Raw genomic sequence first — 27,903 nt, 5'->3', positions numbered from 1 at the left:
GAATTTTTATCGTAGGCCACAGATAATGCGCACCACCGGATAACGCGCACCCCCCCATTTTTAGGCCCTTCCAACGGAAAAACGTTGCACACTATACGCCGGAAAATACGGTATATATATTTATATATATATATATATATATATACATACATATATACATATATATACATATACATATTTAAATATATATATATATATACATATACATACATATTTAAATGTATATATATATATATATATATATATACATATATATATATATATATATATATATATATATATATATATTTCATTGGACTGTTTCCTTCTTTATGCTATTTCACAAACTCATGGACCTGTAGAGAAAGCTGCATTTCTTCTACTAGTAATATTGTGCGACCAGAACAATGTTGGAAGGCAAATAGGGAGGAGTAAGAAGCATGGCATGTAGTAGTGATGGTTCTTGGGGGTAATGACTACTATTGAAACCCCACAAATGACTACTACGGAAACTTAAGCATGTTGTGACTTAAAAGAAATTTCTTGGAATGGATGAGGTATTTCCTGAAAAAAAAAAAAAAAAATAGTGGATGAGAACTATAGTAAAGGAATATCAGGATGGAGGGAAGTGACCAGTGGAGTCCCATAAGGATTAGTACTACCACCTGCAATGTACCTAATTAATGACATTATGAAAGGAATAAGCAATACTGTACTACCATATGTGAAGATGATGCAAAGATCATGAGGAGGATAGAATATGAGGAAGACAACCAACTGTTACAAAGAAATGTAGAGTATGCAGCTAAAGCTAAGCATGAAAAATTAACTTCAACATGAAAAATAAAAAAAAATGGAAACAGGCAAGAGTGCAAAGAGACCTGACAAACTAAACTCATGCATAGATTAAGTTGGAACTGTACATGAATTTGAGGCTATGTATGATAAATCGGAGAGTAGGAGATGGGACCCAGTGAGCATTGCTTCTTTCCTGTATACTGTAATTAGGTACACACATACATATACCAAAGGACTTTTCCCCCTACACAGGGGGTAGCCAAAAAGAAAAAGGCATAGAAATCACTCCCACACATTCCATTTCCTATATATTCCACTCCCCTCCACCCTCCTCCCTCCCTCCCATCTTGGCACCTCCCGGATGACGGGTCATCCCTGCATCCTGTCCACTGCCCTGGGTCAGAAGTAGTGTCGCAAGACACAGCACATCCACAACAAGGCCGCTTCATATATTCAGCGACCCCCCCCTCTCCAACCCCCCATGCAGAAAAGGAGAAGACAGGGAGAAATCCCTTTGGGCTGCGTCAAAATTTTTTCTCATACATACTTCCTCACCCCCCATCCCCCACCTACTCCCCCTCATACATCACAGCATCATCTATACACAGCCCCTCTCCATTCACCCCTATCTTTTCTCCTCTCATGTCCTTCCTCAACAGACATTCCTCTCTTTCATAATGCCCCTTTCACCCCATCCATCCATCTCATCCTAGGATGCCCCCTCATATTCACTCCTTCCACCTCTGCATTCCACACTTCTTTTACTAATCTTTCTTCACTCATTCTTTCCATGTGTCCAAACCATCCTAATACTCTTCCATCAACGCTATCTCCCAGTTCCCTTTCCACCCCTGTTCTCCTCCTAGTGACCCCTGTCATACTTCTCAGACATTTCATCTCAAACACATTTAAACTCCTTCTCTCTTCCTCTCTTATGTTCCATGTTTCCGCCCCATACAGTGCTGTTGGCACAATCACTCCTTCATATACTTCCTGACTGGAAGAAAGATGAGAGTAGTACTCAGAGAAAAATATTCAGATTGGAAAGAGGTGATCAGTGGAGTACCGCAAGGATCTGTACTGGCTCCAATAATGTTTGCTATCTATATGAATGATATGGACGAGGGCGTGAACTGTTACATGAGCTTCTTTGCTGATGACGCCAAACTGTTAAGGAAAGTAGAAACTGATAAGGACTGTGAAGCACTGCAAGAAGATCTGAATAGGGTATGGAACTGGAGTCAGAAATGGGAAGTGGATTTTAATACTAAGAAGTGTAGCATAATGGAGTTTGGAAAAAGCAAAAACAGAATATCAAGAAAATACACAATTGGAACCAAGGAAGTAAAGAAAGTAGGATCCGAAAAAGACTTGGGAGTTATTATCGCAAACGACTTGTCCTATGATACACAGATTAACAAAATTGTCGGGGAGACTTACAACTTGCTAAGATCAATAAAAGTGGCTTTTGCTTACCTGGACGAAGACATGATAAAAAAAATATTGGTTACATTGATAAGGCCTAGACTAGAGTATGCGACGACATTGTGGTCCCCCAGTACCAAAAAGAACATAAAGAAAATAGAAAGAATCCAAAGACCAGCTACAAAAATGGCATCTGCACTTGCAAACCTATCATACGAGGAGAGATTGGCTAAACTGGAGCTACAGACACTGGAGCAAAGAAGAGAGAGAGGAGACCTACTGACCATCTACAGAATCATGAAAGGCACAGAGATACTTGATAGAGAAGAATTACTAAACTGGGACAAGAGAAACACAAGAGGACATAGCTATAGAAGAGAACTGAAGAAAAACAGTTTTCCACATAGAGTTTTAGACACTTGGAACAAACTGGATAATGAAATAGTAAGCGCAAAAACCATTCACGAGTTTAAAAGCAAACTAGATTAACAAAATTGTCAGGGAGACTTACAACTTGCTAAGATCAATAAAAGTGGCTTTTGCTTACCTGGACGAAGACATGATAAAAAAAATATTGGTTACATTGATAAGGCCTAGACTAGAGTATGCGGTGACATTGTGGTCCCCCAGTACCAAAAAGAACATAAAGAAAATAGAAAGAATCCAAAGACCAGCTACAAAAATGGCATCTGCACTTGCAAACCTATCATACGAGGAGAGATTGGCTAAACTGGAGCTACAGACACTGGAGCAAAGAAGAGAGAGAGGAGACCTACTGACCATCTACAGAATCATGAAAGGCACAGAGATACTTGATAGAGAAGAATTACTAAACTGGGACAAGAGAAACACAAGAGGACATGGAAGGAAATTAAGAAAACACAGCTATAGAAGAGAACTGAAGAAAAACAGTTTTCCACATAGAGTTTTAGACACTTGGAACAAACTGGATAATGAAATAGTAAGCGCAAAAACCATTCACGAGTTTAAAAGCAAACTAGACACTGAGAGATACAATGGCGGGACAACACGAGCATAGCTCCCCTTCCCGCAAAATACAACTAGGTAAATACAACTAGGTAAATATAACCTCCTCTTAGCATCCATTCCCAGATGTCTATTTCTCATTACACTTTTTAATCCACCAAGGCATTTACTCGCTTCTCTCAATCTACATTCTACCTCCTCCCCCACTCCTCCCTTTCCTGCCACATTCGCACCCAAGTATCTAAAACTATCCACTTCCTCCAGTCTTTCACCCTTAATGCTCACTTCCAGCCTGCTGTCACTCCCTTCCCTTGTACATCTCATCACCTTACTTTTGCCCACATTTATCTTCAGCTTCCTTCTTTCACACACCTTCTCAAACTCTGCCACTAACTTCCTCAATCCCTCCTCTAATCCTGCTACAAGCACAGTGTCATCAGCAAACAACAACTGGCTCACCTCTTACTTTTCTCCATTTTATGTATATACATAATTTACCTAATTACATTTGGTAAATTGTGTAAATACATCAGCAAGCCTGTTGATAAAGTTGAAAGTGGCTTTTTACCTCATGAAAAGGAAGAAAATTACTCATAGAGAATCTAATATGCTCTATATTAGATTATGCAGCAGGGGTGGGATTATCGCCCGAAATGAAAGATATAACATCAAGATAATACAAATATAAAGACCACATGTCAAAAGGATGTGAAGAAATACACTTTTCCATATAGATGTATAAATATGTGGAATAGCTTAGAAGGTGATATAGCCCAAGCTCAAACAATACATGAGTTCAAATCTAAATATGATTATCGGAAATCAAAGATATAGATTAAGTTGGAACCATACATGAATTTGAGTCTAAGTATGTTATAAAATTAGGGAATAGGAGACAGGACCCAATGAGTATTGTTTTTTTTTTTCTTATATACTATAATTAGGTAAATACAATTAGCTAAATACAAACAGCATTGACCAAATTAAACCCCAGTCTAGCACACAAATCATACAGAGATTAGAATTGTTGGACCAGACATAACTAGAAGAAAGACATGATTTTGGTGTTCAGATATGTGGAAGGATGAGTAAATATAAAAAATGGCATGGAAGATCTTTGGGATGGAAATATATCATAGTGTTAGGGGAAAAATTGACAACACATTGGTATCAAGAAACAGTTTTACATACAGAAGTGTCAACTCATATGCAGTGAGGCAAAAGACAGAAGGGACAAAGCTTGGAAAAAGTGGAGAAAAGACAAAAAACAAAGCAAATGGCAAATTTATGTTAACTATAGAAATGAGTATGTTAATGTGAGAAGAGAGGAGAAAAGGAACCATGAGAAGGATATTATAGACAAATGCAAAGAGCAACCCAAACTATTCTATCGGTATGTGAATGGTAAACTTAAAAACAAACAGGAATTGGTGAAACTATGCCAAGGAAACATAGAATACACAGAAGATTTAGAGATGGCCGAAGTCATGAACAATCACTTTAAATCTGTTTTCACCAGAGAGAAAATACCAAATTGTGACATAGACAAAAACAAGAAATCTCCCCTCATGAATGAGTTTACAGCATCACTAAAGGAAATATCAGAACATTTATCAAGGCTGGATGTCAGAAAATCACATGGCCCGGACGGTATTGCAAATTGGATTCTAAAGGAGTGCAAAGAAGAACTAACAGACAAAATACACATCTTAATAAACAGCTCACTCAAAGAAGGAAAGATACCCGAGGACTGGAAAAACGCTAACATTGTACCAATACACAAAGGAGGAAACAAAGAAGAACCCACCAACTATAGGCCAGTATCACTAACAAGCACCATAGCCAAAATTTGTGAGAAAATAATCAAGAATAGATGGGTAAAACATCTGGAAGACAATGACATATTAAACCCAAGACAATTCGGATTCAGACAAGGAAGATCATGCTCCACAAACTTAATATGCTTTTACTCAAGACTAATAGACATAGTGCAAGAAAGAAATGGATGGGCTGATTGTGCATTCCTAGACTTGCAAAAAGCCTTTGACAAAGTACCACACAGAAAACTACTAAAAAAACTGGAACACATAGGAGGAATACAGGGAAACCTACTAAAATGGATAGAGGACTTTCTGACTGGTAGAAAGATGAGAGTAGTGCTCAGAGAAAAATATTCAGACTGGAAAGAGGTGATCAGTGGAGTACCGCAAGGATCTGTGCTGGCACCAATAATGTTTGCTATCTATATGAATGACATGGATGAGGACGTGAACTGCTACATGAGCTTCTTTGCCGATGACGCCAAACTGCTAAGGAAAATAGAAACTGATGAGGACTGTGAAGCACTGCAAGCAGACCTAAATAGGGTATGGAACTGGAGTCAGAAATGGGAAGTGGACTTTAATACTAAGAAGTGTAGCATAATGGAGTTTGGAAAAAGCAAAAACAGAATATCAGGAAAATATACAATTGGAACCAAAGAAGTAAAGAAAGTAGGATCCGAAAAAGATTTGGGAGTAATTATCACGAACGACTTGTCCTATGATATACAGATTAACAAAATTGTCGGGGAGACTTACAACTTGCTAAGATCAATAAAAGTGGCGTTTACATACTTGGACGAAGACATGATGAAAAAAATATTGGTTACATTGATAAGGCCTAGATTAGAGTATGCAGCGACATTGTGGTCCCCCAGTACCAAAAAGAATATAAAGAAAATAGAAAGAATCCAAAGAGCAGCTACAAAAATGGCACCTGCACTTGCAAACCTATCATACGAAGAGAGATTGGCTAAACTGGAGTTACCGACACTGGAGCAAAGAAGAGAGAGAGGTGACCTATTGACCATCTACAGAATCATGAAAGGCACAGAGGTACTCGATAGTGAGAACTTACTTAACTGGGACAAAAGAAACACAAGAGGACATGGAAAGAAAATAAAAAAACATAGCTATAGAAGAGAACTGAAGAAAAACAGTTTTCCTCATAGAGTTTTGGACACTTGGAACAAACTGGACAATGGAATAGTATGCGCAAAAACCATTCATGAGTTTAAAAACAAACTAGACACTGCAAGATACAAAGGCGGGACATCACGAGCATAGCTCCCCTTCCCGCAAAATACAACTAGGTAAATACAACTAGGTAAATATAATAACCTAGAAGAGGATTAACCAAGAAGTACATAGTCCAGACTACAACCATAAATTAATTTAAAGCTAAGTTTAATAGAGAAAAAGATGAAACCTAATGAGCTCCTTTCCTGTTTATTATAATTAGGTAATTAAGATAGATTAATATACAGATTATAATTTTATATGACAGTGTAATTCTTGTGCATTGAATAAGGCTATTTTTTTCTTTTAATCAAGATGCAGAAGAAGGTTGCAAGCAGTGTCTAAAAGTTCTCGCAGAATTAGAGAACATTGATGATGAAGCAGATGCAAATGGAATTGATATGGTCAAGATTGATGATCCAAAGTTAGCAAAAGAAGTAGGTGTTTATGCACTCCCTGCTATTGTCTTCTATCGTGCAGGAGTAGAAGAACCAATCATCTTTGCTGGTAGGTACAATTATTCTTTTCATTCTTCATGATAATTACTGTATTTGATGATATAAAAGACCCATGTTTTTCCTCAAAAATTGCTATGAAAACATGCCCTGGGTGGGTTTGTTTTCACCCAGAAACTGTTGACTACCACTGATTGTACTTAGATAAATATAAGTGTAATGGGCAGGAGATTGGAAATGGTTAGAGATTGTGGACAGAAAGATGGGCAGAGTATTTTAGAGAACTGTTGAATGTGGAGGGCAATAGAAAAGGATTGGTGGTAGCAGTGGAGGCACTAAGAAAATTATATTGATGGAAGAGAAAAATGGAAGAGAAATAGAAGAGGTGAAAGTAGTCTTGAAAATAATGAGAACAGGTAAGGCACTAGGATTAGATGGGTTTCATGCAGAGTGTCTGAAGAAGGGAGGTACAGTAATAGTGGACTGGCTAGTGAGGTTGTTTAATGTGTCTAAAATAGGGTAGAATGCCGTAGGACTAGAGGAGTGCCTGTATAGTTCAACTTTACAAGGGCAAGGGGACAAATGTGAGTGTAATAGTTTCAGAGGGATTAGTTTGTTGAGCATAGTTGGGAACGCCTATGGGAGGGTTTTAATTGAGAGGATTAGGAAAGGAACAGAGGTAAGGGAGATAGGCGAGAAAGTTTTAGGAAAAGGTAAGGATGTTTTTTGGGTTTTTATGGATTTGGAAAAGGCAATAGGTTAGACAGGAAGACACTGTGGAAGGTATTGCAGATATATGGGATTGGTGGAAACCTGTTCAGGGCAGTCAAGAGTTTTTACAAGAGTTGTAAAGCCTGTGTTAGAATTGGAAATGGAGAGAGTGAGTGGTATGAAGTAAAAGGATGTGTCATGTCACCATGGCTATTCAATGTGTACATGGATGGAGTGGTGCAGGAGCTAAATGCAAGGGTAATGGGCAGGGGACTGAAGATGGTTAAAGTAAATGGAGAAAAAGGGAAGTGAGCCAGTTGTTGTTTGCTGATGACACTACACTTGTAGCAGAGTCAGAGGGGGATTAAGGGAGTTAGTGATGGAATTTAGGAAGATATGCAATAAGAGAAAGTTGAAGGTAAATGTGGGTAAAAGTAAGGTGATGAGATGTACAAGGGGAGAGGATGGCAGAGAGTAGGAAGTAATTTTAAAATGAGGGAGGCTGGAGGAAGTGAATAGCTTTACACATCTGGGGTTGCATGTGGCAAGAAAGGGAGCAATGGTGTAGGTAAATTGTAGATTAAGAGAAGCAAGTAAATGCCTTGGGGGATTAAGAAATGTAATGAGAAATAAGCATTTGGAAATGGATGCAAAGAGATTATATGAAGAGGTGATTGTGCCAACAACACTGTATGGGACTGAGACTTAGAATTTAAGAGAGACAGAGAGGAACATTTTAAATGTGTTTGAGATGAAATGTATGAGAAGTATGGTAGGGGTTACAAGGTTGGTTAGAGTGAGAAATGAGGAGGAGAGCAGGGGATGGAAAAGGAAATGGCAGATAGGGTTGATGAAAGAGTATTGGGATGGTTTGGGCACATGGAAAGAATGAGTGAAGAAAAATTTAGTAAAAGATGTGTAGAAGGCAGAGGTGGAGGGAGTGGACTTAAGGGGATGACCAAGGATGAGATGAATGGATGGGGTGAAAAGGGTGTTGAGCAAGAGGGGAATTGAGCAAGGAAGGGAGAATGCAGAACATAGGGGTGAGTGGAGAATGGCTGTATATAGATGATACTGTGATGCATGGAAGGGAGAGGGCAGGACATGGGAGGGGTAGGAAGTGGCTATGTGTAAGTAATATTCTGACACAGCCCAAAGGGATTTCTCCCTGTCTTCTCTTTTTCTGCAAGAGGAGACAGAAAAGGGGGTACTCATTAAATGAAGTGGTCTTGCTGTGGATGTACTGTGTCTTACTACATTGCTTCTGACCCAGGGCAATGAGCAGGATACAATGATGACCCATCATCCATGAGGAGCTTTTATGAGAGGAAAGAAAGGGTGGTGGATGGGAGTGGAATGGGTGGGAGAGAGATACTTAGCTACCTCCCTTGTGTTGTATTCGTAAATAAGAGTCATTGCCTTTCTCTAGGCTTTATTCAACTAACAGAACATCAACACAGTCTGAAAAGAAAACAGAAATGATATGAGTAAACATACCCATTCTAATCAGGTGAACATGCATGATTAGTTATAAGTAGATAAGATAATGTAGTGTAACCCAGAAGGCAATCATACATATAAAATTACATGAAGCTTAGATGACCACACCATGTATGGAGGAAAAAGCCCTTGATATATAGATAGATTATTATTATTGTTATTATTATCATTGTTATTATTATTGTTATTATAATAATAATTATTATTGTTATCATCATTCATACTATAATTACAATTATTATTATAATTATCTTCATCATTATTAACATTATTATTATCATTATTGTTATCATCATTATCATTATTATTATTGCTATTGTCATAATTTCTATTATTATTGGTATTATAATTATTCTTGTTATCATTGTCATTACTGTTATTATAATTGTTGATATTATCATTTTTCTTATTGTTATTATCATTATTATCATTATCATCATTATTATTATTATTATCATTATTATCATTATTATTATTATTATTATTATTATTATTATTATTATTATTATTATTATTATTATTATTATTATTATTATTATTATTACTATTACTATTATTATTAATAATTATTGTTATTATTAAGGGAGGAAATAGAAGGAAGGGTAGTGAGTGGTAGGATGAGGAAACAAAAAAGGGTGAAGAGAAAATGCGAGCTTTCACAGATTGGTTTCAAAATAGGACGAGAGAATCACATGAGAGGTACAAAGAAAGGAGACGAGAAGTAAAGCATAAGATAAAAAAGACAAAGAGGAGAGCAGATGTGAAATGGGGTAAGAGTATGACAGAAAATTGTTAAAGTAATAAAAAAATGTTTTGGAAAGAAATTAAGAGAGGAAGAGGAGGCGAATCAAGTAGAGAAGAAAAGGTAAAAGCTGCAGATGTAGAGATGATAATGGAAGAGAAGGCAGTAAGAGGAAGATGGGCAGAGTATTTTAGGGAATTGTTAAATGTGAAGGAGGACAGGGAGGGAAAGGTAGTTGTAGTGGGAAGCGCCAAGAAAATGGCTGTGATGAGTGAGGAAAATCGAGAAGTAAAGAAAGATGAATTGAAGGCAGTTGTTAAGATGATGAGAGCAGGTAAGGCACCTGGGTTGGATGGATGTCATGCAGAATGTCTGAAAAAAAGGAGGTACAGTGATGGTGGACTGGCTGGTGAGGTTATTCAATGTTTTTTTATGAGAAGGTAGAGTGCTGGAGGACTGGAGGAGTGCCTACATAGTTCCACTTCACAAGGGAAAAGGGGACAAGTATAAGTGTAGTAGTTTCAGAGGGATTAGCTTGTTGAGTGTAGTTGGGAAGGCTTATGAGAGGGTCTTGATTGAGAGGATTAGGAGAGGAACAGAGGGAGTAATTAGTGAGGAACAGTATGGGTTTAGGACAGGTAGGGGTTGCTTAGATCAGATTTTTGTGGAAAGCAGATATGTGAGAAAGCTATAGGAAAAGGTAAGGATGTTTTTTGGGCTTTTATGAATTTGGAAAAGGTTTATGGCAGGGTAGACAGAAAGGCACTATGGCAGGTATTGCAGATATGTGGGATAGGAGGAAAGCTTCTAGGAGCTGTCAAGAGTTTTTATGAGAGTAGTAGGGCGTGTGTCAGGATTAGAAATGGAGAAAGTGAGTGGTTTGAGGTAAAGGTGGAACTTCATCAGGAATATGTTATGTCACCCTGGCTTTTCAATTTATACATGGATGGGGTGGTGCCAGAGGTAAATGCAAGGGTTGTGGGTCAGGGATTGGAGATGGTTAAAGAAAATGAAAAGTGGGAGATAAGCCAGCTGTTGTTTGCGAATGACACTGCACTTGTAGCAGGATCAAAGGAGGGATTGAAGAAGTTAGTGACAGAGTTTGGGAAGGTGTGTGAAAGAAGAAAGTTGAAGATAAATGTGGGTAAAAGTAAGGTGATTAGATGTACAAGGGGAGAAAGTGGCAGCAGACTAGAAGTGAGTATTAAGGAAGATAGACTGGAGGAAGTGAATAGTTTTGGATACTTGGGTGCAAATGTGGCAGGAAAGGGAGGAGTAGAGGTGAAGGTAGAATGTAGATTTAGAGACGTGAGTAAATGCCTTGGGGGATTAAAAAAGTGTAATGAGAAATAGACATTTGGGATTGGATGCTAAAAGGAGATCATATGAAGGGGTGATTGTGCCGACAGCACTATATGGGGCAGCAACATGAAACATAAAAGAGGAAGAGAAAAGGAGTTTGAATGTGTTTGAGATGAGGTGTCTGAGAAGTATGATAGGGGTTACTAGGCTAGATAGAGTGAGAAATGAGGAGGTGAGGGGGAGAGCGGGCATGGAAAGGGAGTTGGGAGATAGGATGGATGAAAGAGTATTGGGATGGTTTGGACACATGGAAAGAATGAGTGAAGAAAGACTAGTAAAAGAGGTGTGGAAGGCAGATGTGGAAGGAGTGAACATGAGGGGGTGACCTAGGATGAGATGGATGGATGGGATAAAAGGGGCTTTAGGAAAGAAGGGAATGTCTGTTGAGGAAGGACGTGAGAGGACAGAAGATATGGCTGAATGGAGAAGGGTTGTATATGGATGATGTTGTGATGCATGAGGTGGAATGGATGGGGAATTGGGGGTGAGGGAGTATGTGTGAGAAATAAATTGATGCAGCCTGAGGGGATTTCTCCCCATCTTCTCCTTTTCTGCATGAGGGGACAGAGAAGGGGGGGTCGCCTGCATGGGAGTGGTGTGGGATGGGGATGTTAGGAAGTGGTTATGTGTGAATGATATTTTGATGTAGCCTGAAGGGATTTCTTCCCGTCTTCTCTTTTTCTGCTTGAGGGGATGGAGAGGGGGGGGGTTGCTGATTAAATAAAGCAGCTTTGCTGTGTGTTGCTCCTTTACTTCTGACCCAGAGCAATGTACGAGATACAGGGATGGCCCATCATCCAGGAGGAGCCAAGAAAAAAGGGAGGGAGGGAGGGATAGTGAATGGGAGTGGAGTGAGGATGAAATAGGTGGGAGTGGAATTATGCCTTTTGACTTTGGCTACCTCCTTTGTAAGGGGGAAAAGCCCTTGTTCTATGTATTCTTATTGTTGTTATTATTATTATCATTATCATTACTATTATCACTACTACTATTACTTTTAATAATACTGTCAAAGCCACTATTACAACTACTACTACTACTACTACTAATAATAATAATAATAATAATAATAATAATAGTAATAATAATAATAATAATAATAATAATAATAATAATAATAGATTTATGCAACCTAGAAAACACGTATAGTTTAGATAACACCATTTTAGGGAAAACAGAATGTGAAAAGGCTTGGGAGAGTTGGTGAGTACTAACTTTATATCCAGGAAATAGTACGATAGTGCCAGAAATAGAGCTAAGAGGTCATTAGGATGCTGGGACATTTACAAACAAAAGTGCAGATGCAGTTAATTAAACTATCTGGCAATAATTAGACCCATCCTTGTCTGTGCAGTACATTTTTGGTCTCTCTCTTATAGAATGGATATTAATTCACTAGAATCAGTACAGAGGAGAATGACCAAAATGATACATAGGCTCAAAATTTACATTATGAAGACAGGCTTAGGCACTTTAACTTACACTCTCTGGAAAATTGTTCAGGGTGATCTAATAGAAGAATTCAAATGGGCCAAGGACTTTAAAACAGGTGATGCAGGCAAGGTTATCATATTAAGACAGCAGTGCAGCACTTATAATGGATCTAAATTTGACAAATTTAGATTTAAGAAGAAAATAGGAAAGAACTCATTTACCAATAGAGTGGTTAACAAATGGAATAGCCTTAGTAACCATGTAGTGAGTACTAATATTATTGGTTGTTTTAAGAGGTTAGATAATCATGTGGATGGGGATGATAGGTGGTAATAAACATGGCACTGCTTAGTGTAGGCATTATGGTCTCTTGCAATCTTTTCCATTATCATGTTCTTACTGTTAGTATTACCACTGCTATTACTGTTACCATTACTAAAGTTAGCCTTTTAATACTGTGGGTACTTTAAATTGTGAAGGAATTACCACAAAAGTTACAGCTAGATGTTCTGACATGAAGAGAATTTGTTTAATACCTAATTGCAAAATATTAAGGAATAATAATTTCTGAGCTGGTATGTACAGTCAGCACCATCAGAATTGGTATGCATAATTTTCTACCCCTGTCACATCGTATTCATGCACAATAACAACAAGAATAGACTTCATATTGGGTTTTCTCTAACTTTTAGTATTTGGTGTATCTTCCCTTATTCTTCAAGTGAGACCTGAGGCAACAGGGAACAGAGAGAATGACATTTTGGAAGATGGATGGAGAGAAGATAGCCCAGAAGTTTTGAGGGGCAGCAGCAAGTTTTGGCACACCTGATTTATCCTCCTCCTACAACTGGGCTTTTATCAAAGTCCACAAATTTTCTAGTAGAGAGGGGCCAGGATTGCTACCTGGCCAATCCTTCATATATTCAATTCCCACAAAACCCAGCCAATCAGTTACCAATTTTGAGGTATGAGCAGGTGCTCCATCCTGTTCAAATATTTCACTTTAACAGATGTCGAAGCAGTCCGCAAGATGGTCTGCCAAGAACTCCAGGTACCTCTCCTTGTTGACTGTAATGTTTCTTGGTAAGACCACTAGCTACCCAACACCCTCGTACCCAAAAGCACCCCAGACCATGACCGAGTCAGGGTGTTTGACAGTCCCCTTGTTGTACCTAGGGGAAGAGGGATCTTGACCACTCCATATCCTTATCTTCCCTCCTCAGTTGCTAGTGATAGTAAAGGTGACCTTATCATACCATAACATTTTCTACCTTTTGTCCTGATTTTAGACAAGGTGTTTCAGGCAAAAACGAATTTGATTCTTCTTTTGCCTGGCTGTAACAATCAGTTTTCTTTGAGGTGTGCAGTACTTATACCCACAGTCATCATGGAGGCAATACTGCATGGTTCTCAGAGACATATTGGCCAGCAGTTGAGGGTTTTTGTGTTTTAATTCTTTGGCAGAAATATGAGGTTTCCTGTCAACTTGGCATTGCAGGACCTTTAAGGTCCTGAGCGTAGTCTTATGAACTCCTACTGGCCTTTTTCTTGGAAGCTCTGAGTTGGCATCGCCAGTGTCATGGCAATGCTTGGTCCACCTCTTTACAGAATGCAGTGGGATACCTGTGATGTTTGAAATTTCTTTATTAGACTTTCCTCCCTTTACTAGGGCAGCAATACTTTGCCAGTTGGTCTTTCTTCAAGTCCTTACCCAAGTCCATTGCTCAATGATGAACACAATAGTGCAAATGGGTAAGAGACAAAAAAACACATGATTTGCAGAGAAGAGCAAAACTCATCAGTCCACCACAAAGGCCAATGGTAACTGATCTACTCAAGGCTACATGACATCACTGGTCTCACTAGCCTGTACCCACCTTTGGCATGCCAGTTTTCCAGTTGTATGTGAACCACTGTTTTAGGGGGTGGTCTCTTTCTCACCATCAAAATTGGCGCATCATACCTTGTGCCAGTTGTGATGGCGCTGACTGTATGTTACTCTTTTTATGTCACATCTGCCACATTTATGTCCTTAACCTCTTGAATACGATGATGCCTATGTATGCATCATGAAACAAAAGTCGGGTATATGAGGATGCCAGCATCAATTTCCTGATTATATTTCTTTTGTAGTAGCTGAGTGATCCCCGTATTCTGTGAACAGGCTTAATCATGTTTTCTTTAACATTATATTAATTAGGATGAAAAAGAATAAGTATAACAGCAGTAACTTTATATTTTGTAATGTGTGTATTGTGATGCATCATTGTACATTAGGCAGCCTGATGTGTGCATGAATAATTTAATTGTATTGAAGAGGTTAATTTAACATGTAAACACCTTTAAGGTTTTGAAAGAAACATGAAATGAAAGTGATGATGGTAAAAGATGCCAACTGTGATCATTGTTGCTACCTGGCTCACTTGTATCACCACCATATATTATTGAACACTAAAAATGCTGGGTCATATTCACAAGCCCTTGCCATTTTGTGTATTTGGTATCATTTGAGCATCTTAGTAAGCATACTCTTGCAGGAAAGAATGAGGATCTTATGCTCATAGGTCTTATGTGCCAGGTGTGGTAATTTAGCTAACAACAAAGGAATTTGGGTTTAGCCATTGTCATATATTGAAAGATTGAAAGGAGAAAACCATTATTATGAATTCTTGCTTTTCAGATATTTTTAATGTGTATATGCACATACATCCTTAATCATTTTGATTTTGGTGGGTCAGTTAACATTGGTTAACATCCAACATCTTAAATCACAGTCCTGCACAGATTTCAGATGTTAGGTTACCTTACAGAAGAAGAATTTCACAAATATCCACATTCCAGTTTGCACTGCAGAATGGCTTCAGTCGCTTTTAATGCTTCTTTATTTGTGTGGTGGCGTAGTGATTACCCAATTATAAATTAGAGAAGCCTTTACTCTAGTAATTACTACATTCATGGAGAGTGGTACTTCATTCATTTGCTCTGGGCACAAGTACATTTCATGAGTGTTCACTAGCTTTGTTGCTGATTTTATTTGCATAATGTTGCTACACCCCTTGGAAGTGCTGAAGTATTTTGCAAGTGCCACTTTTTATTATGTTGCATAGTGACAACCACACTACAATGTACATAGTCACCAGATTTATGCAGTGTTGCACTGGTATGTACTCTTATAATGTTTGTGTAGCCTGTACTTCTACCTTATAGACTTGATTAATATTTACTGTATTTGTATATATACACATACATATCTAACAAGTATTAAATGTGTGTAACAATATAGCAGTAATTATATTTTTATACTATTGAAGTGAAATCATTAGATGAATTAGTATACAGTAGTGTGCTGAAATTGCTATTAAGATTAATCGAATTTTCACCAATGGCCCTGCTGATGGTCCAACTGACAATTCATATTGCTGTTGGTATGATGGGTCTCCACCAACCTTCATGGTACTGCTTTACACCTGACAACATGATGGCTGACTGGTGTTTGGCCATTTTCTGTAGGTGGTAGGTGGGCTTACATTTTAGTGCACTCTTGAATGACATTACTTCATAGTTTTCCAGTAGGCCTCTACCAGTATGCATAGAGCTAAGAAAAATATTTTGTACTAATACAAATTTTAAATGTATTTTTGTTATGTTTGCCAAGTGTACGCTTTACAAGAGTATGACACTGCTAAATCTCTCAGCTATGGTGAAATGAATGATCATATTCTTAACGCTTTCATTGCTATTTATGACTGGTGCATCAGCTCTGGTGCAGCATGACTGCTGAAAACATCTCTGCCAACCTTTTCACTGTTGGAGACAACCTCCTCCATTTCAGATGCATCCTAGGGAAAACTAATCTCCCCCAGTGGAAAGGATAAATAGGGTTACACTGTAGGACCAGTAGCCCAGGTTGTTGTTGTTGCTCCCCATTCCTGTAGTAGCAGAAGTAAAGGATACCTCCTTCTCTTTCCTTCCCTACCTCTCTCTCTTCTTTCACGTTCTCAATCTATTTGTTTCTCCCCTATCTCTCTTTCCTTATCTCGCTCTTTCTTCCTTTCTCTATATATTTATCTATCTCTTCTCTCTCCCTTATCTTTCTCTATCCCCTATCTATCTCCCCTCTCTCTCTCTCTCTCTCTCTCTCTCTCTCTCTCTCTCTCTCTCTCTCTCTCTCTCTCTCTCTCTCTCTCTCTCTCTCTCTCTCTCTCTCCCTCCCTCTCTTTTCCTTTTTCGTATTTTTTGCACTCCAGTACTATCTGCCGCATGTTTGAGTTGTTGGCGACTAAACAGGCTTTCCCATTTGTTGCCCTCCTGTGAGGAATATGTTGGGCATCCAGATGGATAAGAAAAAAAAGGCAACTCTAAGAGTCATGGACTTCCAACCCAGTATTAGGTCACTTGCCCATGTGTTTATTGTGAGTATTAGTGTCAAGGTGGTGAGTATGTATACTCTTTTGAAACTCATGGGACTATTGTGTTAAGAATGTACCTCCAACATTTGGTCTCCCCTCATTGGGCTCAGTGTTTGATATTGGGGTGGGGGGAGGACAAATCTTTAACATTATGTACATAGCATCCAAGACCAAGAAAAGGTATGAGGAAAAGGATCTGGATGTGTTGGTTATGGAAAATTCACCATAAAAAATATGTCAAGAGGATTAGGCTACAGGGAGACTTATCAGCTGTTGATAAACATAACAATAGCATTCCCCTACATGGCAGGAATATGGTCATTTTTTTCTTTGTATTCGTATGCTGGTGACAATTGTAAGTGTGCTGATCTCAAACTTACTTAGTTGATGGTATAAATACCATACATCTCCCTGATTCCTAGCAGTGATTGTTATCTGCTCCAACATTCCAAGCATATAGGGCAAAGATGGCATAGGCTCCTCACCATTTTTGTGTTCCTCATGACAACAAAATCACCTGGGTGTTCATTTATCAATACTTGGGCATCTGGGTCTACTCCAGGCTCTCCTTCAACCCAGAGGTCAGGCACCTCTGTGAAACCATGAACACAAGACTAAATCTCCTCAGAGCCATGATAAACCCTTGGCTGGGCACCAGGTACTAGGTCTTCCAGACATACTATATTAAAGTGGTATGATAGGTAGTGGACTATACTGCTGTGGCTTGCATCTCCCTCAGATTGTAGGACAGACCTGAGGTTCTGCAAAACCAGGCTCTCCACACCATCTCTGTGACACCTCCATAGAACCATGTGAAGAATCTTAAACAGGAGTCAGGAGTTATCTCTTTTCGCATACAAGCAGACAGGTTCTCTTCCTGTCTCCTCGCTTGGCTTCTGAGTGGCCCATGGGAGAGTGACATAAATGCCTCCCTTCTGAGTGCTCTGGATGTCGCGAGAGACCCCACCAACCACACATGAAAGCTCATGCTGTGCATGCGATCCATGCCTTTGGACTCTAGGAACTAGTTTGGCATTGAATTCTGAACAGCTTTTATCCAGACTATACCCCCCTCTCCCATGACAGTCACCCTGCTCCAGTTTCAAACTCTTCCATCTCACAAGGAGGAATGCCAACTGCTTCCTGGCTCATGGTCCTTGAGATTATAAGGTCTATCAACCCCCTCAGCGAGCTTGTCATACTACAGTGACAGCTCTATGGACCCCTCACAGGAGGGTGTGTCACGGCTTTTGTGACTGTCAATGGGGTGACCACCCTTTAGAGAGGGAGTGATGGCTGCTCCACCCTACAGATGGAGTTTGCTGCCATCCCTCAGGCCCTGGATCACATCCTCTCTGCTTAGTAGGGGGCAGTCATGATCCACACAGACTCAAGGGGTGCTATTGACTTCATCCAGTCAGGCAAAACAACAGATGATGTCTACTTAACAATGTCGATCCAGCACTCACTGAAGCTCTTGCACTGCCGAGACAGGCCTGCAAGGTTTCACTGGATCCCCAGTCATAGTGGGATTCTAGGGAACATTAGTGTGGATTCTGCTACCAAGGTAGCGACAAGGTTCAGCAGGATCACACTGCCCCTGGCACCCACAATCACACAGATAAAGGGTGTCACCATCAAGATGGCCAGATTGATGGCCATGGTCAACCATAGCAGCCTTAATGCTACTTAAGCTTTAGCACAGAAGTACCACCTCGTCACTAAGTATTAGGGCATCCACCTGTCTCCTGGTAGAAGAGTAGAATTTATTTTCCACAGGATCCACTTTGGATATCATTGTGGGTGCCAAGTGTTAGAGTCAGGGAGAGACTACAAAATATGGGGCTGCAGTACAATAATCCCTCCATCAATGCCTCCTACAATGTAGAGCTACTGCCATTCTTCACCTAGGTCTCAGCCTACAATTCACTTTGAAAGGAGTGGCACGGCACCTCACCATATCCCCTTTCAAAGCAGCCATCAGCTTCCTGAAGGCACGCCCACACCTGGCACTGTCTAGACCCAAAGGATGTCTTCCCTTCCTGACCTCCTTCAGGTGCCACTATGCCCAATAATGTCATAACGTGGACACCTTCTCTTAAGTATATGTGTGAAATGTCCCAGACCACCGCCAGTCCCACAATCCACACATTCTAGTAATTATAGTAATAGGACGGAAAATTCCTTTTGATGCATAACATTTTGTAGCATCTTTTTATTTCAGGTAAGAACATTCTTTACAATAATTCAAAAATTGTGAGTTTAAAATTTAATTGATGATGGAAAAAAGGGTTACCAACAAGGGAACCAGTATGATGAGCACATTGACTGCTCAAGCACATATTGTGAGTTCTATGATATTCAAAAGGAAAGCATGTGTACTTTCAAATCCATTATATATATATATATATATATATATGTATACACACACACACACACATATATATATATATATATATATATATATATATTTATATATACATATATATATATATATATATTTATATATATATATATATACACACACACACACACATATATATATATATATATATATATATATATATATATATATATATATATATATATATATTTATATATACATATATATATATAAATACATTTATATATACCACTACAATCAATAAGTAATGAGAAAATGCCATGAGAGACACTATTTATTTTCATAAGTTTACAAAACTTTGTCTCTTTCAAAATAATTGCCTCTCGCATCTATACACTTCTGCATGCATTTCTCCTAATCCTGGAAGACCTCCTCAAAGTCCTTTTTCAGTAGTCCCTTCAGGTAACTTTCCAATGCCTCTTTCAGCTCCTCTGTTGACTAGAATCTGGTTCCCCTGAGGCTGTCTTTCATGTGTGGGAACAGGAAGAAGTCGCAAGAGGCCAGGTCAGGGATGTAGGGTGGGTGTTGTACCACTTTCATTCCCCTGTCGGCCATCCAGGTACCAGCGTTGACTTGTGCCACGGGGCATTGTCCTGGTGGAACCACCACTGACCACTCTTCCACTACTGAGGCCTCTTCTTCCTCATCTTCTCCTTGAACCTTTGTAGAACAGCAAGGTAATATTCCTTATTGACGGTTTGATCCTGAGGAACCCATTCAATGTGAATGAGCCCTTGGGAGTCAGAGAAAGAAATGACCATGGCCTTCTCTTGTGACCTGCTCATCTTTGCCTTTTTGGTTCTGGGGGAGGTTGCGTGCTTCCCCTGAGCACTTTGACGTTTGATCTCAGGGTCATAGATGAACACCCAACTCTCGTCGCAAGTCACTACCTCATTCAGGAAACCTGAATCCTCTATCATTTCGAAAATGTCAGTGCAACACTCCACACAAAACTGCCTCTTGTCATCAGAGAGGATCTTTGGCATGAACTTGGCACAGACTTTGTGGAGCTTCAGATCTTTGGTCAGAACTGTCTCTACTGTGCCAATACTAATACCAATAGCTTCAGATATCATCCTCACAGATATTCGGCGGTCTTGCATCAGTAACCTTTGCACTTCCTCAATGTTTTCCTCCTTGCATGCACTTTTCAGTGCTCCAGATCTGGGTTCATCCTCAACCTGTTCATTTCCTTCAGAAAATCTGTTAAACCAACGATAGAAACTTCCTTGGCTCATCTGTTCATCCCCATAGGCCTCCTTTAACATTCCATTAGCTTCTTTTTTTTTTTTTTTTTTTTTTTTAAGTTTAACATAAAATTTGATGGTGTAATGTTGCTTCGGCAAACTGAATCAGACTGGTTCCACCACGTTCACCGCTGCATTCAGACTTACAAATATAGAAAGTTGCCAGATAGTCATTTTATAGAATATATGTATGTGTACTTCACCATGAAGTAGTATTTTGATCAAATCATATTTAATGTCTTGCCTGATATTTTCTCATTACTTATTGAACATACCTTGTATATATATATATATATATGTATATAACTATATATATAATCATATATATATATATGTCTATAGATATATATATATATATATATATATATATATATATATCAGGCATCTATCACAGAAAAGGGAAAATGCTACATAATGCATAAGCTATTATACCCCTTAACATGAAACGCTCTAAGAATTATATTTCGTACCAAGGAGGTGTGGCATTTCCACTTTCTTTTCTGGACACTATATATATATATTTATATATGTTTATATATGTATATATATATTTATATATTTATATATTTATATATATTTATATATTTATATATGTATATATATATTTATATATGTTTATATATATATATATATATATATATATATATATGTATGGATAGAGTGGTGTAGGTAAAGTCCAGGAAGGAGCAGAAGTACTTTATTCTCTAACGTTTCAACAGAGTCTTCTTCAGAGAGATAATGGTACAGGCAAATTGAGATACTTTGCTTATATACTGTACAGTACTTACTAAGCGGATCATCTCACAGGTCGCCTTGGGATAGAATTCACTGAGTGATCTGTATGTGCCCCCTTGATGATCAATCTTGCTTTTACATGCGCTAAGTTTACAAACCCTTCTCTATGATTGGTTGAACTAAATGTGTTGATATATGCAGCTTCGATAGTTTTTCTTGTCATCTTTTTCATACCGATGTGTAAGATTTTGGTGTTGTTCCAATTAGGCAGATGGTCGTGTTGTACAATATGTATTACTAATGAATTAGATGTTCTTTGGTGTCACATGTCATTCTTGTGTTCATATAATCTTTTTGTAATTCCTTGTGAAGTTTCTCTGAAATAAGCTGCATCGTATCCGCCACATGGAATCTTGTAAACCACGCTGTTTTCTTTTTTATCTCCTGTGTGCTGGTTATTGGACAAAATATCCATACATTTGTCTTTTCTCTTATCGAATATATATATATATATATATATATATATATATATATATATATATATATATATATATATATATATATATATATATATATGTATGTATTTATCTAGTTGTATTTTATGGGAAAGGAGCTATGCTTGTGGTGTTCTGTCTTCATATCTCGTTTTATCTAGACTCTTTTTAAATTCATGCATTGTTTTTGCACACACCATTTTCTCATCTAACTTGTTCCAAATGTTTATTACTCTGTGGGGAAAGCTGTTCTTTTTCAGGTCTCTTCTATAACTGTCTTTCTTGATTTTCTTTCCATGTCCTCTTGTAATTCTACTATCCTATTTCATTAGATCCACTCTATCAATAGTTTCTATGCCTTTCATGATTCTATAAATAGTTATCTAGTCTCCTCTCTCTCTTCTTTGCTCTAATGTCTGTAGCTCAAGTTTTGCTAGTCTTGCTTCATATGATATTTCTGAGAGTGTTGGTGCCAATTTTGTAATTGCTCTTTGTATTCTTTCAAGTTTTGTTATATATTTTTTTGTACTTGGTGACCACATCACTGCATATTCCAATCTTGGTCTTATCAAAGTAACTAGTATTCTCTTCACCATTTCTTCGTCCAGGTATGTAAATGCCACTTTGATTGTTCTTATTAAATTATAAGTTACTCCAAATTTTTTTTTTTATATGTTTCTCAGGGGACACATTATTCAGAATAATGACTCCCAGGTCCTTCTCATTTTTTATTTATTTATTTTTTTCTTCTCCCAATTTATATGATCCCACTATTATTTTTTTCCTTTTTCCAAATTCCATTATACACTTCTTAATATTGAATTCCATCATCCCACTTCTTACTCCATTCCCATACTTTATTGAGATCACTCTGTAGCGACTGACAATCTTCTTCAGTGTTCACTTTTTTCAAAAATTTTGCATCATCCGCAAAGAAGCTTATATAACTTTCAATTCCTTTATCCATATCATTAATATATATAGCAAACATTATTGGGGCCAGAATTGTTCCTTGTGGAACACCACTTATCACTTCATCCCAATTAGAGTGTTTGTCTCTTATCACCACTCTCATTTTTCTTTCATACAAGAAGTTTCCATCCACTTCAGCAGTTTGTCCTGTATTCCTCCTACAGTTTCTAATTACTTTAGCAACTTCTTATGTGGCACTTTATCAAAAGCTTTTTTTCAGGTCTAGAAATGCACAATCAGCCCATCCATCTCTTTCTTGTATTACATCTATTAGCCTTGAATAGAAACACATAAAGTTTGTGACACAAGAGAAACACAAAGAGGACATGGAAAGAAAATAAAAAAACATAGCTATAGAAGAGAACTGAAGAAAAACAGTTTTCCACATAGAGTTTTGGACACTTGGAACAAACTGGATAATGAAATAGTATGCGCAAAAACCATTCATGAGTTTAAAAGCAAACTAGACACTGCGAGATACAATGGCGGGACACCACGAGCATAGCTCCCCTTCCTGCAAAATACAACTAGGTAAATACATGACGGTCCTTGTCTAAATCCAAATTGCCTTGGATAATACGTTGTTTTTTCCAAATGCCTTACCCATCTAATTTTGATCATTCACAAATTTTAGTTATTGTACTTGTAAGAGAGACTGGTCTATAGTTAGTAGTGTCTTCCTTGTTTCCCCCTTTATATATTGGTGCTATATTTGCTCTTTTCCAATCTTCTGGAACTTTTCCTTCTTTCATTGAACTGTTTATTAGACTGTGTATTTTGTCTGTTAGTTCATTCCTGCATTCTCTCAAAATCCAGTTTGCCATTTCATCTGGTCCATGCGATTTTCTGACATCGAGATTACTCAAATGTTTCATTATTTCATTCCTTGACACTTCTATCTCTTTCATAGTGGAGGGACTTTCTCCTCCCATTCGATACCTCTAGGTTGTATATTCTCCCTTGTAAACACTGATTTAAAATACTTGTTCATAATTTCTGCCATTTCTATTTCCTCTGTGTATTCAACTCCTCCTTGTTGTAGTTTCTCTAATTCTTGTTTGTTTTTCAGTTTGTTGTTTACAAATCTGTAAAATAATTTTGGTTGATCTTTACATTTTTCTATGACAGCTTTTTCATATTTTCTCTTTTCTTTTCTGCACACTTGTACATATTAATTTCTATAACTAGTATATATTTTCCATTTTTCAGGTCTTTTGTCTTTTTCCATTTTATCCAAGCTTTATCCCTTTTGTCCTTTAACTCCATACATCTTTTGTTGTACCAGCAGTTTATATATTCTTTTTCTTGCTTTTGTCTTGGAACATACATTTCCACTCCTTTATAAATTTTTGTCAAACTATTCCATTTCCCTTCTACTGTTGTTTCCTCCTTGTGTATTCTTTCCCAATCTGCTTTTTGAAACAATTCTCTTATTTTTTTCATACATCAATCTTCCCTTTCTATATTGTTCATTTTTTTCATGATTTTTCCTCATTTAGTTCCAGTTCAACCAATATGTGGTCACTTTTACTTATTGGTGTCTTATATTCAATCTTGTCCCCTACTTCGGGTTCTGATGTGATTATTAGGTCCAGTCTCGGTGATTCTTCCTCATTTCTATACCTAGTACTGTATTCTCTTGTATCCATTGCATCATTGTATATTCTGTTATCATATCAAGTAGTACATTTCCCCATAGGTCATCTCCACCCTTCACTGTCATCTCTTCCCAACAGATTACTGTACTTTATAATTAAAGTCACCCATTATAACTATTCTTCCTCCATCTTTCATTATCTTATTTAGTGTTATCCTTGTGTCTTCTAACATATTTTTGTGTTCTCTCTCTTCCCATGAGGCCATTTTAGGGGACACATAATTTACCACAAAATTTCTGCTCTTCCCATCCTTGTCCTCCACTTCCATCATAATCATCTCTACTCTATTCTTTCCATATGTGACATTCCTCACATTTATATCCGTCTTAGTCAGGAACATAACTCCACCCCCTTGTTTTACCTCTCTGTTTCTAATCCAATAATTATATGCACCATGTCCTACACTGTTGGGTGGTAGTGGACCTTTCAATTTTGTCTCTACAATTCCCATTATGTCTGGTTCTTTTTCCTTCAGGTAATCATTCAGTTCGTTCAAGCCTGTTATTAAGCCATCTATGTTTGTGTAAGACACTTTTAATTTTCTGCTACTTCCATCGTGTTTTCAGTTTCCTCTCCATTTTTCTCTGCTATGAACCATCTCCTCACTTTCATATTCACTACTCTCCAATAGAATTTCTCTTTTTCTGACTCTGTTCTTTTCTCGTTTTTTTCCTTAGCTTCTAGTCTTTTTGTTTTCTCATCCTCTCTTTCCTCTTTATTCATTTCTCTTTTTATCCATACCTGTTTATATTGATCCCTGTTTTGCTAGTTTCCCTGTCATTTGTGACCTGAATTTGATCTTAATTGGTCTAGTCTTGTCTGTATTATATTTCCCTAGTCTATATATTTCTTCAATTTCTTTCCATTTCTTGTCCATCCTCTTGAACTACTTCTAATATTTTGTTTACCTTTTCCTTTTCCTCTTTTACTCTTGTGGTTCTATTTGGATTATACTTCTCTTCCATCCCTAATATAATTATACATTTCTTTTTGTCCGCTAAGTCTCTTACTATATTCTCCTTTTCTCTTGTCACTTTAATAACTGTGTTCTTAGTTTCTTTCATCTGTTGTGTCACTGTATCTGTAAATACAACTTTGTTGTTCTCTTGGACATTCCTCCAACCCTGTGCATTTTTTGCTATGGACTCTTTATTATCTCTATTATTATTCTTTAATTCCTCAATCTCATCTCTTACTTCTTTTAACTGTCTATTTAAATCTATTTCTTTAGGTTTTGCTTCTCCTTCTTTAGTTCTTCCAGTTTATCAACTCTTTGGGTAACTAACTTTAATTGGTTAAACCTAACCTCCCATTTTTCATTCATTTTTTTTTAGTTTCTCCTCTAGATTTACTAGTCGGGAGAGGTTGTCACCTTCTCCCTCATTAAATCCATAAAAGCAGTTATCTTCTCTTTCCATTGAGCTGTTATTATCTATATTAATGCTTTTGACACCTCTGCTTCCTTGTTGTTCCTCGTCTGTGTGTTCTTCCCCCCATTTGTTTACACCCCTCCTAACAGCCGCGGCCCGTTCCTCCCTTCCTCATTTCCTTCCATTTTCCTCAGTAATCACTCTCTCCTTTTTCTTCACCTTCTCACTACACCACGAGCTTTCCCCTTCCCTATTAATACAACAAAGGTACTCCCTCGTCGTTGAGATCCACAAAAATTGCACTTCTTTTCCGGAGTTCCAATATTCACCATGAATCCGACGTACGTGTGTGTGTGGGTGTATATGTATATATATATATATATTGTTATATACATAAGCATATACATAAGCATTCTTTTGGAACCCAATTTGCAATTCCATCTGGGCCATGTGATTTCCTGACATCAAGGTTTGATAGGTGTTCCAATATTTCTTTTTGTATTTACCTAGTTGTATTTTACGGGACTAGAGCTATGCTCATTTTGACCCTTTTTGTATCTCTCCACATCCAGTTTGCTTTTGAATTCATGTATAGTTCTGGCATTAACTGTTTCACTGTTCAATTTGTTCCAGATGTCAATCATTCTGTGTGGGAACTGTTCTTTTTCAGATCTCTTCTGTAGTTGTCTTTCTTTAGTTTTTTTGCTTGTCATTTTGTTTCTCTTTGGTCCCATTTTAATAGATCATCTCCATCAAGAACTTCCATTCCTTTCATAATTCTGAAAATGATCAACAAGTCACCTCTCTCCCTTCTCTGCTCTAACGTTGTCAGTTGTAATTTCCCCAGTCTTTGTTCGTATGTCAAATTTGATAGTGTAGGTGTCATCTTAGTCGCTGTTCTTTGGATTCTTTCTAATGTCTTTATGTTTTGTTTTTCTTTGTGCTAGGTGCCCACATTGATATAGCATATTCTAGTTTTGGATTTGTCAATGTAACAATTAATTTCTTAACCATCTCTTCATCCATGTAGTCGAATGACACCTTCATTGATCTTAACAAATTGTAAGTCTCTCCAAATATCTTGTTTACATGTTTGTCAGGTGTCAAGTCACTTGAGATAATTATTCCTAGGTCCCTCTCTGAGTTAACTTTCTTTACTTCTTTGTCTCCAATCATATATTTTCCTGAAACTATATTTTTGCCTTTTCTGAACTCCATTATGCTACATTTCTTGATATTGAAATTCATTTGTATTTCTGACTCCATTCCCATGCTTTATGTAGGTCATCTTGTAACAATCTGCAATCTCCTGTTTTCACTCATGGGGGAGATTGCCTTTCATTACCTCCATCCCAATATTGTGCTTTCTCTCTAGTGAAGACAGATTTGAAGTGATTATTCATGCCTTTGGCCATTTCTAGTTCTTCTGTGTATTCTATATTCCCTTGGTGTAGTTTCACCATTTCCTGTTTGTTTTTAAGTTCACCATTCATGTATCGATAGAATACCTTGGGTTGCTCTTTGCATTTATCTAATATCCTTTTTATGGTTCCATACTCATTTCTATAGTTTATATAAACTTGCCATTTTCCAGGTTTTTGATCTTTTCTCCACCTTTTCCAAGCTCTGTTCCTTCTGTCTTTTGCCTCACTGTATCTTTTGTTGAACTAGCATTTAATGTACACTCTCTCTAGCTTCTGTCTTGGTACGTGCCTATTCACCCCTTCATTGTAATTATCCATCAAGATATCCCATTTCTCTTCCATTTTTGTCTCTTTCATGTAAAAATTTTCCCAGTTTGCATTCTGGAAGAATTTCTTTAGTTTTGTGAAGTCTGTTTTGTTGTACATCAATCTTCCTTTCCTATGCTTTTCATTTCTCTCCATGTATATTTCTTCCTTTAGTTCAGTTTCAATGAGTATATGGTCACTCTTTCCAATTGGTGTCCTGTATTGAATTTATCCACAATTTCAGGTTCTGTTGTAAATATTAAATCTAGTTTCGACAGCTCCTCATTATTTCTGTATCTGAAGTTTTCACTGACCCACTGAGTCACTGTATATTCCATGGTCATATCCAGTTGTACATTATCCCACAAGTCGTCTCCTCCTCTCACTGTCATTTTTTCCCAACAAATGTCTTTGCAATTGAAGTCCCCCATA

At 37.7% G+C, this 27,903-nt stretch overlaps 1 protein-coding gene across 7 annotated transcripts in view; it reads left to right on the top strand.

Moving 5' to 3' along the window:
* hlk (hulk) overlaps positions 1–27,903 on the top strand; it is a 267,521-nt gene that overhangs the window by 151,921 nt on the left and 87,697 nt on the right. For all 7 annotated transcript variants that reach the window (XM_076192757.1, XM_076192762.1, XM_076192761.1 and 4 more), the window contains one exon: positions 6,564–6,755. In XM_076192757.1, the coding sequence (XP_076048872.1) occupies positions 6,564–6,755 (192 nt within the window). The remainder of the gene's footprint in view (positions 1–6,563; positions 6,756–27,903) is intronic.

This window comes from Oratosquilla oratoria, chromosome 11 (genome assembly GCF_046742065.1).
Source record: "Oratosquilla oratoria isolate Oo_2021 chromosome 11, ASM4674206v1, whole genome shotgun sequence".
Taxonomy (NCBI): domain Eukaryota; kingdom Metazoa; phylum Arthropoda; class Malacostraca; order Stomatopoda; family Squillidae; genus Oratosquilla; species Oratosquilla oratoria.
This window is presented reverse-complemented; position numbering and strand designations above follow the sequence as displayed.